Source organism: Hipposideros armiger, unplaced genomic scaffold (assembly GCF_001890085.2).
Source record: "Hipposideros armiger isolate ML-2016 unplaced genomic scaffold, ASM189008v1 scaffold_0, whole genome shotgun sequence".
Lineage (NCBI taxonomy): Eukaryota > Metazoa > Chordata > Mammalia > Chiroptera > Hipposideridae > Hipposideros > Hipposideros armiger.
Window position 1 is genome coordinate 3,261,653 of NW_017731350.1, and position 16,847 is coordinate 3,278,499.

General features: G+C 41.3%; 1 protein-coding gene across 3 annotated transcripts in view; it reads left to right on the top strand.

Moving 5' to 3' along the window:
* Positions 1-13,690: 13,690 nt before the first annotated feature.
* The window catches only part of ASXL2 (ASXL transcriptional regulator 2), a 143,484-nt gene continuing 140,327 nt past the window's right edge, over positions 13,691-16,847 (top strand). For 2 of the 3 annotated variants that reach the window (XM_019644008.1, XM_019643852.1), the window contains exon 1: positions 13,752-14,036. In XM_019644008.1, coding sequence (XP_019499553.1) covers positions 13,980-14,036 — 57 coding nt within the window. In that variant the 5' untranslated portion in view covers positions 13,752-13,979. Of the gene's footprint in view, positions 14,037-16,847 lie in introns of all 3 variants that reach the window. The other variant, XM_019643761.1, reaches the window with a different exon arrangement.

Below are 16,847 nucleotides of genomic sequence, written 5' to 3' on the forward strand. Positions count from 1 at the left end.
CCCCCCCCAATAAAATCTTTAAAAAAAAAAACCACACACACACACACAAATTACCAACTTTACAAAAGACATTGAACTTTAGAAAAGGTTAGATCAACACCACCAAGAATAATGGAAAGGCCTTGGGAATTCCTCTTAGAAATAATATGCAGGCTTAAAGCAGATACTATAGACCAGACACCATGCTAGGTACCAGGGCTACCAAGACCAGGAGAATAAAATTCATGTCTTCAAGGAGCTCCCAGTCTGGAAGAGAGACAGGCACGTGCACCGCGGAGCAGCGTGGTAGCGCTGTGGTAATGACTGACTGCTGAGTTTTGGAAGGGAAATTCCTGGAGAAGTTAATATTGGAACAGATGTGGAAGGCTGTGTCTTGCTTGTTAGGCAAGAAAAGGCAAGCTAGGCAGAGGAGACAACAAATGTGAAAGCACATAGGTGAAAAAGGGCAGAGAAGGGTTCAAAAATGGTGAAGGGAAATGACTGAATTGGTTTAAAAACCCCAAATGTGTGTGTATGTATAAATATTTAGAGAAATTTAAATACTGACTGGTTATTTGATATTAAGGATTATTGTTAATATTTAAGGTATGTTAATGATTTGTGGTTAGGTTGTATCTTTTGGAGATACATATCGAAATAATATTCCCAGATAAAATGATATCTAGAATCTGCTTCAAAATAATATGGGGAAGTGTTGAAAAGGGTAGGGATAAAGACGAAATGAGGTGAGGCTGGCCCTGAATACTCGTTGAAACTGGGTGATGGACAAATGGGAGGTCATTATACAATTTTTTATATTTCTGTATATGTTTGGAATTTTTATAATAAAAAGTTGAGAGAGAAAAACACTGCCTAGCACAGTAGCTACCATTATGATAAGCATTTGACAAATATTTGTTTCTTTTCTCGCTTTCTTTGATGTGTCAATAGATACGATCACCATACCACTAGTAGACATAAGTGAGAGAAAAAAGGTGAGTCGCTGATGTTTTTTCTAAATAGAGTCCTACTTCCTGAGGACACTGTGTTACCTACCCACTGTTTGAAGCAAGGGCCATAAGAGCTGCCCTTCCGTATGGTTATGCACAGGAGGGGGTTGTTGCTCTCCAAAGTGTATGCAGGTCTATTTCCAGGAAATCCTGCTGAAGGCCAACCTGAGGGATAAGACATGCTTGATGAGGGCTCTGCTGGAGCTCCAGCCCCTTGGCTCACAGAGGGGCAGAAAGGTCAGCCTCCTTGGCACCGGTCTTTCTCTTCAACAAGTTCTGAGCTCAGGCAGACAAGCAGGATCCCTAGGAAATCTTCTGCACCCGGTGTAGCTGGACTCGGGCCCTAAGTGAGTGAGGAAAGGTTCTTCAGGGAACTTCAGTGGCACACAGCAAGATGGGAAGCTCCTTATCCATGACTCTTGAGCCAACAATCTACCATTTAGGCAAAACCAAAAAAGATTGTGGGAGGGAGTGGGTGTAGAACATAACCACTAATTCTTTCCAAAAGAAGCCTCAATGGAAAACTGAAATACCCAAACAGGATTGAACTACTTTATATGTAGAACAGATGACCCTTTCTTGGCTGATCCGAGGGCCCTCAGAATAGACTCTCTCTCTGAAACAGCTTCCTTCAATGCTACGGAGACTACAAATATCACCATTAGAGAGGTTTTGTTTGTTTGTTTGTTTGTTTTTTGGTATTAAAATTCACAGGACTGGGGAGAGGGGGGTTGTTACTTTGTGAGGGGTGAAAAGGATAACTATTGCATTGTTCTGTACACCTGAAACTAACAATAAAATAAAGGAAAAAATAAATAAAATAAAATTCACAGGAGAGGAAATAGATTGTGTGCTTATCAATTACAATTATTGTTAATTATTTTCTGCTAGTAATGTCTTAAATTCATGTGGCGTTTTGAAGTAATAAAACATTTTTATTTGGGGGCTGGCCGAGTGGCTCAATTGGTTAAGAGATCAAGCTCTGAGCAACAGGGTCGCCAGTTTGATTCCCACACGGGCCAGTGAACTGCACCAGAGTTGAGCTCCCGCGGGGCTGCCCACAGGTGGCAGGATGGCTCATCTGTTGATAGCATGTGCTCCTAACAACAAGGTTGCTGGTTGGACTCCCACATGGGATGATGGGCTACGCCCCCACACAACTAAGAGTGAGTACAGCAAGTTGAGCTGAGCTGCCCTGAACTGCGGCCAGGCAGCCAGATGGCGACTGGACATGGAGCTGAGCTAGCTGCGCCCTCCACAGCTAAGACTGAAGACAACAATTTGGCTATTCCCCTTCCCCAATTCCCCAATAAAAGTCTTTTAAAAAAAAACAACACATTTTTATTTGCCTTCTCTCATCCAATTCTCATGAGGGACCACTATGTTAGTAGGTAATATTATTTTTCATTTCTCCCCCAGATCTTAGAGCTACTCGGGATTGAATTCCAACTTTTTCACTCCCAGAATAAAGCTCTTTCCTAAGCGTTTCTGTTTCAGGGAGTGGAGAAGGAAACGCAGAAGAGAGGAAGCCAGGGTGAGGAGTTAATGAGTGCAGAGCTCAGTTCCACGGAAACCTCCAGGAGACTGGGCAGGACCTGTTTCAGAGTTGGGTTATTTACACACCAATTCCTTTAAGTTTTTGCTTGCGAGCTGAGTACATTAACACCCTTGCAATCTCAGTGGGCCCCAAGTGTGAGCTACATAGACATCTAGGGTCAGAGAAAGCTGGCAGGTACAGGGCTGCAGGCATTGGCAGGAAAAAGCCCTCAAAGGGAGGAGAGGTATGTGGCAAGCGGAACCCATGCATCTTGCTCCACTCTGATCCTTGCATCCCACATGAAGTCCATTTTATCACTGCGTCTTTAAAGTGGTAGCCAGCGACAATATCTAAAATAAAAATGAATTCAGGTGAGCTGACAGAACCAGCCTCAGTTTCTGTTATTGATTACTCAGTCCCAGCTACACTGATATTTATCATCTCCCTCCTCTGCCACTCATTCTGGATTCTCCTCACCTTCAGTCAACGCTTTGCTGGTTTTTGTTACTTGCCTCCATTTTTGAGGAGTTATCAGACATTCATCTTTGAAGTTACCAAGCACTGGCCTGAGAAACAAGTGCTCCGATCTAGTGGATCCTCCAACAGGGAGCCCTGCTGATGTTTTGAGTCTCCTGGTATCACTGTCAACTTAGAACTTTTGAAAAATCTGGATATTCCCTTTCTCTCGTTGTTCAGTTATTGTAATAAGCGGCCATAAGTCCTTTTGTGGAAGTAGTAAGGGAGTCACTAATGTATATATTTGTTGCAGCATTTTAGGGTCCTTCCTCAAGGGGACTCAACATAACATCTGTTTCAATCAATGGGCTCTAGGTGTGAGAACTGGCTCAGGTCTGGAAACTGTGTGAGGGAATGTGATTTTCCATCATAGAGGCTGACTTCAGTTTTCGACTCACTCATATTAGTTTTATATTGCTGCGTAACAAATTACCACAAACTTAGCACCTGAAAACAAACACTACTTTACCTTACAGTTTCCATGGGTCAGAAGTCTAGGCATGGCTTAGCTGGGTCCTCCACTCACAAGGCTATATAATCAAGGTGTCAGATGGGCTATGTTCCTTTCTGACCCTTCTTTCTGTATGGAACTCCTTTCTGGAGTTTGGGGTATTCTTCCAAGTTGACATGGTTGGTTGAATTCAGTTCCATGTAGTCATAGGACAAAGGGGGCTGCTCTTGACACGTGGTCCTTTCTCTTATAGGCAGTTCACCTTTTAGCAGCTTGCTTCTTCAAGGCCAGCAGGAGGATCTCTCGGTCCAGTTGGGTAGGATGGAGTCTTTTATAACCTAATTAAGGAAGTGACTTTCCCATCACCTTAGTACTCTATTGGCTAGAAGCAAGGCACGGGTTCTCAAGGAAAGGGGTATCTATACGAGTGTGACTCCTGGGGACGGGGGCTCACCCTATAATGTGTCTGTGTGTCTACCAAATTAATTCTTGATCTTTTTTTTTATTATATAAATTGAGCAATACCCTGATTGTCTCCCTGTCTATCTTGTTCCTAGGAGCATCATGGTCTATTAGCCATTGCCCCTTGAGTCTGGGAAGAGCTTGTGACTTGCTTTGACCAATAAAAATGGTAAAAGTGATATTGTGCCAGCTTCCGAGCCTAGGCCTTGAGACAGACTTCTTGCAATTTCTACCTTTGCCCTCTTGATATGCCGAGATCTCCACTGGACCAGGAAGCCCAATAAAGGAGAAAAGGCCATGTAAAGGAATACCAAAGTGGAGGAATACTAAGCCAACAGCCAAGGCCAAATGCAAGACGTGTAAGTGACGCCAGCTGGACCTTTCAGCCCCCCTAACTCTGCAGTTGAATGCAGTTATGTGAGTGAACCCAGGCAAAACCAGAAGAGGAACCACCCAGCCCACCCACAGGATCATGAGAAATAACAAATTGTTGTTGTCCTTTTTTTTTTTAAGAAATTTTATTGGGGAACAGTGTGTTTTTCCAGGACCTACCAGCTCCAAGCCAAGTAGTTGTTTCAATCTAGTTGTGGAGGGCACACCTCAGTGGCCCAAGTAGGAATCGAACCAGCAACCGTGGTGTTATGAGCACTGCGTCCTGCGCTCTAACCACCTGAGCTAACGGGCTGTCTCAAGTCATTGTTGTCTTGAGCCACTGAGTTGGGGGTAGTTTGTTACACAGTAATAGGTAACTGAAATATATATTTCCACACTAACTCCAGTCAATCATTGTTTGACGGTTGCTCTGGAGAGCATTTAGACCTCCATTGGCCCTGCTCATGAGTCAAGCCTGCTCTAGTGATCAGGGAAAAATCTCAGGCAGCGTCCCAGATACTTACAGGAAGGAGCTGTCGGCATATACAGGAACACTGAGTGCTGAGCAGTATGTTGGAAACCAGCCACATTTGCTACAATCTCAGAACCTCTTTTACTCCAACTTGCAAACACATGTGGAATGGGGGTGAGCGGTGGATAGCAGGAGGTTTCTTAGAGGAGCTAAGAACATTGGAGCAGATGGTGCCTCTGGGAGACACCACCACCTAGGGGAAGAATTTGCAGGACATAGAGGTAAGGCTCTCAGAGACTTAGATTGGGAGCCTACCTTGTTCTCTTAAACTCTCTGACTGTAAGAGCTGGAGTTCTCACAGTTGCTGTCAGATTGCATGAAATCTCATATTTTGCTTGCTCTCAGATTCCTCTCCTTGCTCTGCCTCCTAGCAGGTGAGCTCACTCAATTCCCCTTACTGGACTCCTCACTAGCCTCCTAGCAATCCAGTTTTCATTGTCAACTCTCCCCACCTACCTGTCTCCCAGCCACTGCTCCTGAGGTCCCCATCAACTCCAGATACTGTCCGTTCAAATCTAGTTCATTCAGTGTTTCTGCTATATCTCATATCAGGATCAGTGCTTTTCCCGTTGTATCAGAACCTCTAAATCTTAAGAAATCTTTAAGAGGAATTTGTCAAAAAAGATCTCATTGGTGATATGAAATTATAGGAAATCTCATGTGTGATTATCTTCATTTCTGCATTGCAGGGAAATTATATTTAAAGTTGCAATCGATGTGATATTCTGGGCTGCAGAGTTGTCCCGGGTACCAAATGTTGTGAATTAACATTTCTAAACATCTTGGAAGATTACCAGAAGAAATCTTTCTTTCCTCCAAACACTCAAAAATATAAAAAAGCAAATTTTGTGTATTTACTAAGATGAGCTGTGTCCTGTATTTGGAATAAAGGGAAGTGGTTCTGCAAGTCCTGACCACAGAAATTTACTTCCAGTTTATTAAGACGACAAGAGCAAAAATCACAGCATTTTGTAAAAGGCTATGCAAAAATACACAAATTTAAAATATCCAGAATAAAAAAAAATTCACCTTGGAAGAAATCCTTAGTCTTTACCCAAAGATCAGAATACATAGTGTATTATTTACCATTTTTGTGAATGGCAAGTGGTGGCAAAAATCGATGTTTTTTTTTAGTTTTTCCTCCTCTTTTTTTCCTACCTCTTATGATAGCTATTTAACTTTTTTGATCACATAAATGTATCAAAATCTGCCTTTCATTCTATCTAATCCTCAGAGCAACACCCACTATGCTAAATAGTTCTAGTTTAAATTCATGACCACACATCTCAAAAGGAGTCTCTTCACGCTGCCAAGCAACCCTACTACACTTCCCCAGTATGTTCTCTCTCCATTCTGCAGAACAATTCTTTCACACATTCTCTGCTCTCCTCAAATCTCCCACATCCTCCTCCACTTCCTCAGTCCTGCCCACCTCTCCAACTTCTTCCTAGATCCCGCTCCACCTCACTCCATTCTAGATCTTCTTTACATTTCACTGACATACCAATCTCTTTCCTTGGCCTTAGGACCTTTGAAATTCCCCTTCCCTCTAATTGGAATGCTCCTTACCCCATCTGCACAACCCTAATTCCTTCCCCTTTGTCTTCTGTTTCAGCTCACATGTCAAATTCTTGCGAAGCTTCCTTGTCATCTAAAGATGCTCACTCGGTTACTCTCTCTTGCACATGAACTTGATTTATTGTCTTCCAAGCATTTATCAACATCTGATACTGTCTTGTCTATTTATTTCTCTCCTATCTCCACTTGAGTTAAGCTCCACAACAATAGGGCTCTACTTACCTGGTTTACTTCTGCATTCTCAACACCCGAATCTGAGTCTGTCACATAACAGGCTCAAAATAAATTTTCATTGAGTAAATTTTCCCAACTTTTGGCAGATGAGGAAACCGAAGATTAAAGCAATCTAAATAAATTGCTTCAGTTTGCTCAGGTAGTACAATAAATAACAAAGTTGGGACTTGAACCTGAATCACTTTAGGTCCAAGCTGTATCCCCATCTATGTAAAAAATCTCTTGCTAGGATGAATATTTTAAAATGTATTTGGCCTCTGAGGGGTATTTGTGAACGTGGACAGCCTTTAACACAACTTCAGAATCAATAGTCAAATTCCACAGGCAGAAAACCAGCGAGATGCTTAGGACATCTGGCTGGAGGAATCCCATTATAACGGGAGCAACACAGCCTGGTTATTCCCAGCTTGCTCCTGGCTGGCCTCCAATTCCTCTGCCTTCATTCCTGCTTCCTACATCTCTGAGTCTCTGACCAACCAGCAAAGCAGTACAGTTTTATCAGGTCGGGTTTTCCCTTCGTGCCCATGAAGTGAGCTACTTCATGCCTGCCCATAGCATCCCAATGCATGCTTTAGAAAACCTGAGATAGGATATTTTCTAATTCTAAATCTGCTTATCCATCAGCTTTAATTCTCAGGAGCTTGCCTTTTCAGTTCTTTGCAGAAAATAAGAACCTTGTGTTGACACACCATGGATCCTCAAATTCACAAATAAACAAAAGGGGAAGAAGAAGAAAATGATGACTCTTTGGCGGTTGCCTCAAATAGCATTTAGGAAAATCTTCACAAATAGGCTAGAGTTTCAAGGAATGCTGGATTTAAGGGATCATTTGTTGGATTTTCTTCAGAAACCAAGATCTAGACAGGTTATATGATCATTTATTAAATCTTTATTATATACCTGACATTATTCTAAGCTCTTTATGTGTATTTATTTTATATTTACAACAAACGTATGAAATAGATACTATCAGTATTACACCCATTTTCCACATGAGAAAACTGAGGCCAAGAACATTTTTTTTTAAAATTTGCCTTAAGTCACACGTTTATGTGGTGAAACCAGGGTTTCATTCTCTTGATCTGACTCTGGAGTAGATATTCTTAACTGCTCCCCCCCCCACCTGTTTTGTGTTTGTTTGTTTGTTTGTTTGTTTTGCTATGAATTCCTTTGGCAGTTTGTTGAAGCCTATGGACCCCCTTCTCAGAATCTCTTTCAATGTGTGTAAATAAAATACATAGGATTACAAAGAAAGACATTTATATTGACATACAGTAATCAGCTTATTAGAAAAACAAATCTGTGATATGGTGATGTATGTGTTTCATTATTAATGCATCAAATAACAAGATCTAGTGGCAGGTCTAAAATATTGAAATGTGAAGATGTGATCAATATAAGAATATTTCTAGATATTTTTATATTATAATGTATTATGTAATTATAATATAAAAATAACAGTAATTTCTGTTGGTGACAAAGTCATAGGTGACAAGCCAGGTTAAGGTTAGTGAAAATTAAAGATGTAATTCTATCTAAGCTAATGGACACCTTCCCTGGACCTCAGGTTAGGAACCCTGATCTAGAATCCAAGGACATAATGCCCATACCACTCTCTTCACTGGCTGTCAATTTAAACCACAATCTATTGGGTTGTCGGAAAAGTCATGATGCATTTTTGCAACGAAAAACAGAAAAAAATACGTCATGACTTTTCCGACAACCCAATAAAAGCCTCTTCTTTGGAGCATTGCTGGACACCCTCCCCAGTCCTAACCCCCATAGGATTATCACCTTTTCCCCTATGTCATTTTAGGATCTTGTATATATATTTACGATTACATGTATAACAATGCATGGTATTTAACTTGTTTATAGGTGTTTCTTACTTTTTTTTTTAAAGATTTTATTGGGGAATTGGGGGAAGGGGAACAGACAAGTTGCTGTCGTTTTGCTCTTCATTCTAGTTGTGGAGGACGTTGCTTCACTGGCCCATGTTGGTATTATCATTGCACTCTTCCCAGGTAAGGCAGATCCATCACCGGCCTCTCGACGGCTGCTCCCGGTGGCTCACAGCAGCTCTTGGCAGCTCACACCGGCTGCCAGCTGCTCACGCTGGCTGCCAGCCACACACGGCAGCTTATGGCAGCCCACGGCAACAGGGGCTATAGCCTACGCAGTCGCTGACGACTCACGGCAGCCCAGCTCCAGGTCGAGCTGTTGTTCACCATCTTAGCTGTAGAGGGTGCAGTGTCACTGGCCCCCATGTGGGATCTGAAACAGGGCCCTGCTGCTCAGAGCTGCCGTCCCAAGCCAGCTCTTAACCAACGCGCCACTTGGCCAGCCCCAGGTGTTTCTTACTTTAATATGAGCTACTTGGGAGTAGGGACTATGTCTTGATCAGTCATTTATTTATTTGTTCAGTAAAAATGTGTTGAGCACTTCCTATTAAAGGCACTGTCAAGAGCTCGCTCAAGAGTTTGAGTTCTGAGCAACAGCGGTTCGAGTCCAGCCCGAGCTGAGCAGCCGCTGAGCTGCCAATAGGTAGCAGGATGGCTCAGCTAAAAAAAAAATAAAAAAAAAATAAAAAAAAATAAAGGCACTGTCCTGGGCACTGCAAATATAATAATGAACATGACAGATGCCATCCCTGTCCTCAACTGCTTTGCAGTCTTGCACTACTTTCTAGTCCTCAGTATTTGGCTCATCATTGAAATATACTAAATTAATCTGTTTAATTGGGTTAGACTGAGTATTTCAAGGTCATGGTACTAGATGGGAAAAATTGTCCCTAAAAGAAATATTTCTTGAGAAGTTCTTCAATCTTCATATCCTCATATAAATTGCCAGGTATACAGCAGACATTCAATAGTCAGTTCCTTTCCTCTCTTTTCTTCTAGGCCCTTGTTGGCCTGGTCACCAAGTAAGCTAAATCTCATTGCATAGTAGGAAAATGGGAATAGCTAGGTATTTATACGTTTTACAGGAGAAAAAAAGAGCTGAGAAGGTATACTTTTGCCTTCTTTTCTAGTCAGGTATAATATATAAGATACAATAGCTAACATGTATCTATGGCTTCTAATATACTAGGCACAGTTCTAATCACTTTACATGTATTACACCATTCAGATCTCACAGTAACCTTAGAAGAGAGAACTGAGGCTTAAAGAAGTTAAGTGGCTTGCCCAACTTCCAAAAGGTAGAATGTATTCAGGTGGGGGAATTCCAACCCAGGTGTCTGAGTCTAGCACCTCTTCCTCTGTGCAGCCACTGCCATTGACCAACATAGGGTCAGAGGCAAGGACTTTGACTAGGATCCACCTACAGCCTGCCTCCTAGTCATTACCTAACTCAAGGCAAGTGTGTTTAACCAGATGGCAAACTGGTTAAGGCTGAAGTCTATGGCTAGCACAGTTAATGAGGGCCTCAGCACCATGTACTCTGGTGCATTCATAATACACTGTTAATTTAATATTGTATTTTTAAAACAATTGACCAATCTATTTCCTCCTGGAATTAATGTTGGTCCTATAATCTGTGAGACTGCAGGAAGAAGTGTCTTAAAAATGAAATTGTCTTTGGACTGCCATTAGACACAGTTGGATAAATTCTATCAAATTGGGGTACTTATTTAAGTTAATTGTAATTATTTACCTAATCTAGGCTCAAACTGAAACATAAAATGGAAATATAAGAAGTACCTGAGTATCTTTTTAACATGGACAGAAGAAACTTAAAAAATGTTTTCTTTTTTTCCCCTTCTCCAGTCAGAAGATACAGAGTGGCTGAATGTAAAAACAAAACAAAACAAGACCCAATTATATGCTGCCTACAAGAGATTCACTTCAGCTTTAAGGGCACACATGGACTGGAAGTGAAGGGATGGAAAAAGATATTCCATGCAAATGGAAACCAAAAGAAAGCAGGTGTAGCTATACCTATGTCACACAAAATAGACTTTAAGCCAAAGACTGTAACAAGAGACAAAGAAGGTCATCATATAATGATAAAGGGATCAATTCATCAAGACAATATAACATTTGTAAATATTTATACATTCAACACAAGAGCACCTAAATGTATAAAGCAAATATTAACATATCTAAAAGGAGAAGGGCCGGCCGAGTGGCTCAGTTGGTTAAGAGCTCGCTCAAGAGTTTGAGCTCTGAGCAACAGCGGTTCGAGTCCAGCCCGAGCTGAGCAGCCGCTGAGCTGCCAACAGGCAGCAGGATGGCTCAGCTAAAAAAAAAACAAAAAAACCAAAAAAAAAATAAATAAAAGGAGAAATAGACAGCAATACAATAATAGTAGAGGACTTCAATATCCCACTTTAAAAAATGGATGGATCACCCAGACAGAAAAATCCATAAAGAAACATTGTACTTAAATGACACATCAGATCAAATGGACTTAACAGACATTACTGAACATTCCATCCAACAGCATCAGAGCACACATTCTTCTCAAGCACATTCTCTAGGGTAGATCTTTTGTACCCCTTGGCATCATTTGTTCATGTAAGTGCTGGGTGCAGGTCTTCCAGATTCTGGTGGGCCTCTTTTCCTGAGAGGAGTTTATAAGGAGAAGGGAGTGGGAAGAAATACAGCCTCCACTACTGCGGCTGATCTGAGTTCTCAACTATACTGTCTCCTGCTTCTGCTGTTTGAACATAGATTCCTCTCATCCTTAGTTAGTGCCTCTGTTATTTCTTAATTTAGAGGAAAATATTGTTATACTTAGAATGGCAGAAGAGTGGGTGGACACTGTGAAAGTGGAGACAGTGAGTGTAGGCTACTTTCATATTTATTGGCAAAGAAGGGAGAAAAATAATTGGTAGGGTTTGGTGGTTGAGTAAAGAGACTTCTTTATTAAAACTGGAAGGGTCTTGAGTATGCTTGTAAAAGGGGGTGGAGGGAAGTCAGAAGTAGAAATCCTTAATGACAGGGATACATTCTGAGAAATGCACCATTAGATGATTTCATTGGTATTTGAACATCATAGAGTGTACTTACACAAACCTAAAGGGTATAGCCTACTACACACTTAGACTATATGGTGTAGCCTATTGCTCCCAGGCTATAAGCCTGTATACATGTTACTGTACAAAACAACCCAAGACTAAATCAAGCACAAGAGGAAATGATGCAATCAAGAGACTTGGTAATTATAAGATGTGTGAGGCTGCTACCAGCGTAACAGGGGATACTGTTTTATAGCAAACTTTTTTTTATAAGTAGAAAGGGTGCACTCTAAAATAATGATAAAAAGGATAGTATAATACATAAACCAATAACAATAATTTATTATCAAGTATTATATACTGTACATAATTGTACAATATATGCTATACTTTTATAAGACTGGCAATGCAGGTTTGTTTACACCAGTGTCATCACAAACACATGAGTAACGCATTGTGCTATTGGGTTGTCAGAAACGTCATGACGTATTTTTTTCTATGTTTTTTGTTGCAAAAATGAGTCATGACGTTTCTGACAACCCAATACATTATGATGGCTACCATGTCACTAGGTGATAGGAATTTTTCAGCTCCACTATAATCTTTTGGGACCACTGTTATACATGTGGTCAGGTGATGACCAAAATGTCGTTATGTGGTATATAACTGTAAAGACAGTGGGAGTATCTGGCCTAGTAGAGTCTGAAAACAAGTTGAGGTAGACTGCCCAGGCAACAGGGCTGTGTGGCAAGCCCCAGTCAACAGCGGTGGATGCAGGGGGGCTTCCTGAACTAACTATAGATGTAGGCTTTAGAGGGAGATGGTACATACCTTAGTGTTATGGATCATGCTATGAGTTACTTAAGGAATTCGTGTAAATATTTCCATATCAATAGCTGTTTGATCAATGACTTAAAGAGAAATATAAGGAAGTATCTAGATGGCATCTCAAACTCCCTATTAAGGCTTTTTTTTTTTTTTGGTGTAACAGACCCCTTTTGAAAAATTGAGGAAAAGTTAAGAATCCTTTTCTCAGAAAATGCACAATTAACACACACAAAATATTGCCAATAATTTTAGGGGGCCCATGAACTTTTGAAACCCATCCATGAACTTCAAGTATTGCTCTCACCTGTTTTTTCCTCCTAAGAGGCAGCCAACTCTCAGTCCTATTTTAGAATATAGTTAAGTTTACTGGACTGGAAGATGCTCCTGGAAGTAGGTGGATTTGGGTGATCAGCAGGTATTGTTACACATTCTTTTTACTTTGCAAAGTATAAAGACGTGGATAATGTGACGGAAGATGCCCCATTCTGGATTTTTCATGAGGCTGTTATAGACACTACAAATAATGGTTTCTGACCACAGATATAGCTGAATCATTCAGCAAATATTTACTGAGCGCCTGATATGTACAGGCACTGTGCCGGGACTGAGCTCACCAAAATAAAAGACACCATTTGTGCACCCGATGAGACGATTCACATGTAAAAGCATGAATGTAGTTATTGGTGGCCTTAAAAATAGGTCACCTACGTTTGAGAGGCATTCTGGGGAGATGGAAAGGGCTCTGATCTGGCAATCTGATTTTTGGTTTCTCTACATACTAGACTTATGAATTTGGTAAGTCATTCAATCTCAAATAGCCTCATCCATTAAGTAGGAGAGAACTGTTGCAAATCTTCAAAAAAAATAACTTTTGTAAAAATGAACATGGACAAATGAGAAAACACTAGTATGAGGTTTATTGAAAGTGACAGTTGAGAGGGTCGCGCTTTGAGGTAAGAGCCACCGCTACAGCCACGGCGGCGCCTCGCACGCGGTCAGTATCTGCTCAATAAGCCTTCCGGGATGGATCAAGTTCCGCTTCCGCAGATTTTGGGGGTAGGCGTGAGCGTCGGACCGCCCTCACGCGCATGCTCCCAAGGAGAGGCTGAGAGCGAATGGTGGGGGCGTGGCGAGGCGCCGCGGACCGCCGGCTCGCTGTTCTTGCAGCTGCGCGCGCACCCGCGGGGCGGGGACGCGCGCGCGCTCGTCCATGAGGCCGGCCGCGTACAGTAGTGACGGCCGCGCGGGAGCGGTCACATGACTGTATCGGCTGCCTGTACAGTAAGGACCCAATATGGCAGCGGCGGTAGCAGTGGCAACGGCAGCAGGAGGACCGGCCGCCCCATAGACCCCCCCGCGCAACACCCCCGCCGCTTCCTCTGCTTGGGTGCTCCTCCGGCCTGACTTCCCCTTTCTCCCACCTTTCCCGGCACCGCGGGAAAAGCAGCGCAGGGCAGAGCAGGCAGGGAGGGCGGCCGGAGCCCGGACACGGGAGCCTCCCAGTCAGTTCAAGACCCGACATGAGGGAAAAGGGCCGTAGGAAGAAGGGCAGGACCTGGGCGGAGGCCGCCAAGACGGTAAGGGGGAGGGAGCGCAGGGGAAGGCCGGGAGGATATCGTTCCCTTGCCGCCCGACAGTCGCAGGGGAAGGGAGGTCATTGGCCCAGCGACCCCGCTGAGGGGGCGCAAAACCGTGCGAAGAAGGCGGCGTTTAGTGTCGGGGTTGTGATCCCTGTGGTAATGGAGGCGCCCAGCGGAAGAGGGTCGCCTCGGGGCTGTGGCTTCTCCCTGCGTCTGCGACAAGTCCTCTAGGTGTTTTGAAGCTGCCTCTCGGGGTCAGGTCGCTCTCACCCCTCAGTCTGTGGTAACCCTCGGCCCGGCATGAGGAAGTCTGTTGTGCTTGCACAGTAACTGGTTCTTCTCCCTTGTGCGGCTGAAGAGCCCCCATTGGTGCAGATAGGAGAAGGCTTGTGCGTGCACTCAGCCCCGGGAAGAGGGGCGCCGGAGCTTGGTAGAATTTACCCGCTAGAGCAGACAAGCCGCTTGACCTCGGGCTCCCTGCTGGTCTGGGCTCCAAGATCCGACGTGAGGTCACGAGGCTCTTGTTTTTGTTTGCTGTTGCAGCTGAAAGTGCAGGAGGTGTTTAGAAACGAAGTAACAGGTGGGACTTGTAGAATTTTTTTTTCCGTTTCCGTAGAGACCTACTCTGAACAAGGCAGCAATGCATGGTGGGACGTGTAGTTTACCCGGCCTTGACTTTTCCGTAGCTAAAGTGATGGTGGCCTCACGAAGTTGTACTTAGTGGGTCAAACCATCCTTTAAAAAAATTTTTTTTTAATCTTTCTAATTTTGATATAACGAAATTTAGAGGTAGGTTTTAAAAAACCGGACTATTTAGGATTAGTGATGAAAAAATTAAAAGCGTGTATATAAGTGGAAATGAAACGTTAGAAGAAAGTGAAGTTCATTCCATTGTTGAGGATGCAGCAGAAAATGACATAAAACAGCATAATTTTAGTGTTGGAAAGTGAGTAGGTGTGGAGGCATAATCTATAATGGTGAATAAGGTCAGTAATACTTCTACAACATGGAGAGCCATTCTAAATGAACCTTTATTATATGATGATGTATAGTTTATTTTTTAAATAAGATTTTTCTGAATGTGAAAGTAATAAATGTTCACTGTGGGAAAATTTGGAAGCGTATAGAAACGTATAAGGAAGAAAATAAAGAATCACGTACTTCACCCTTCAGAGCTCTATATCTGTTAACATTTTGGTATGTTACTGTCCTGTCTTTTTTTATTTCCCCAAATCTGGGTCCAGTCTTGCGTTTTTGTTTTGGAAACCTTGTGCATTTGTTTTGGAAACTTTATGCGTTAGGGAGGTTGATGAGTCTTAAACTTGTATTTCTGTTTTAGTTGGAAATATGAAAAAGTAAGTAAAAGCACATTTTATTTACTGAGTGTTTTCACTTACAATATATCTTAATTGTGACTGCTGGTAGTTTCCCTCTAAAAGATAAAACTCTAGAAATAATTTTTCTGATGGTTGGGAGATTGCCCCTTCACAGGAAACTCTTTTATTTTCTTCTAATTGATGAATTCCTAAAAACCTCTTCCTTTTATTAAAATAAGGATGGTCAATTTTAATTATAGGTAAGGAGACCCCAACCCTAATTATGTTAATTAATTTTAAGTGTCTAGACTCTTAAGAGTTCTTTTTTGAATTATGATCTCTTTGGATAAAATAGTCTAATCATTGGGAGATTGTGACAAATAGGAAAAATTTGTCTGCATCTACTATTTAGATTTTCCTATAATAAGTATATTTGTTCATTTATAATAAACATTTCATGCTCTAGCTATGTGAAGAATAGCATTTTAAAGATGAAAAGACTAGTTTAATTAATAGAGTTATGAGTGGGATCAGTGTATTAGTGGCTTGGTATTTTATTTGATTTTGGCTAATGTATAAAGCCTCCGTCTAAGTAAAAATGAACTTTAGAAAGAGAATGGCGACATTAAAACTTTTTTCTTTTTTCTAGTAGCCAAAATCTAGAAAATACCCTACTCTTTTTGGTTTGTTTTATCTATAAAGTGAGGAATTAAACTAAACCTCAGTGTTCAAAAGATTTATTTGTAGGAAGAATAGAAGTAAATGGAGGACTAAACAAAAGTAAATATTTAATATTTCAGACTGTAGAATAGTGAGATCAGAAAATTAGTGATTTGACAAATGGAAGTAACTATGATCTAAGGTAAGAAATGGTACATATATTTATAAGATCAAGAGGACTAGGAGAAGTAAGTCTCAAACTTATTTGATTGGCATTAAGGTCAGATGTTCTAGGAACAGTTTCATTTTCAGCAAGGAAATAATAAAATTATTTATGAATACAGGCAATATCTTACTTCTTATTGTGTTCTTGGTACCTGCCTTGTAAAGCTGTCCTGTTTTAGGGAGCATTATTAAAATGACATTGTATTCCTGACCATTAAATACAGCAACATATAAATAAAATTATTCAATCAATTATATATGTATGTGTGTGTGTATATATATGTGTGTGTGTGTGTATATATATATATATATGATATGGTATGAGCATGGGTATGTGAGAGAGCTATGTGGATTGATGTAAGGTTGCTATGAACAATCTCAAAAAGAAAAATAATAAGATTCATAATTATTATGTAATAGTAAAATTATGCCAAAAGTCTGATTAAATGCATAGACTGGTTCTGATAACTAAGGACACCAGAGAGGGATAGTGGAGTCTTCTTGATGATCTTATTTATATTTGTCCTATATAAATACGCTAGTTATAAAAAGCATTATTCAAGTATGTAGTTAACAGTCTCACAAGTTTTAAATTTTTTTTTTTTTT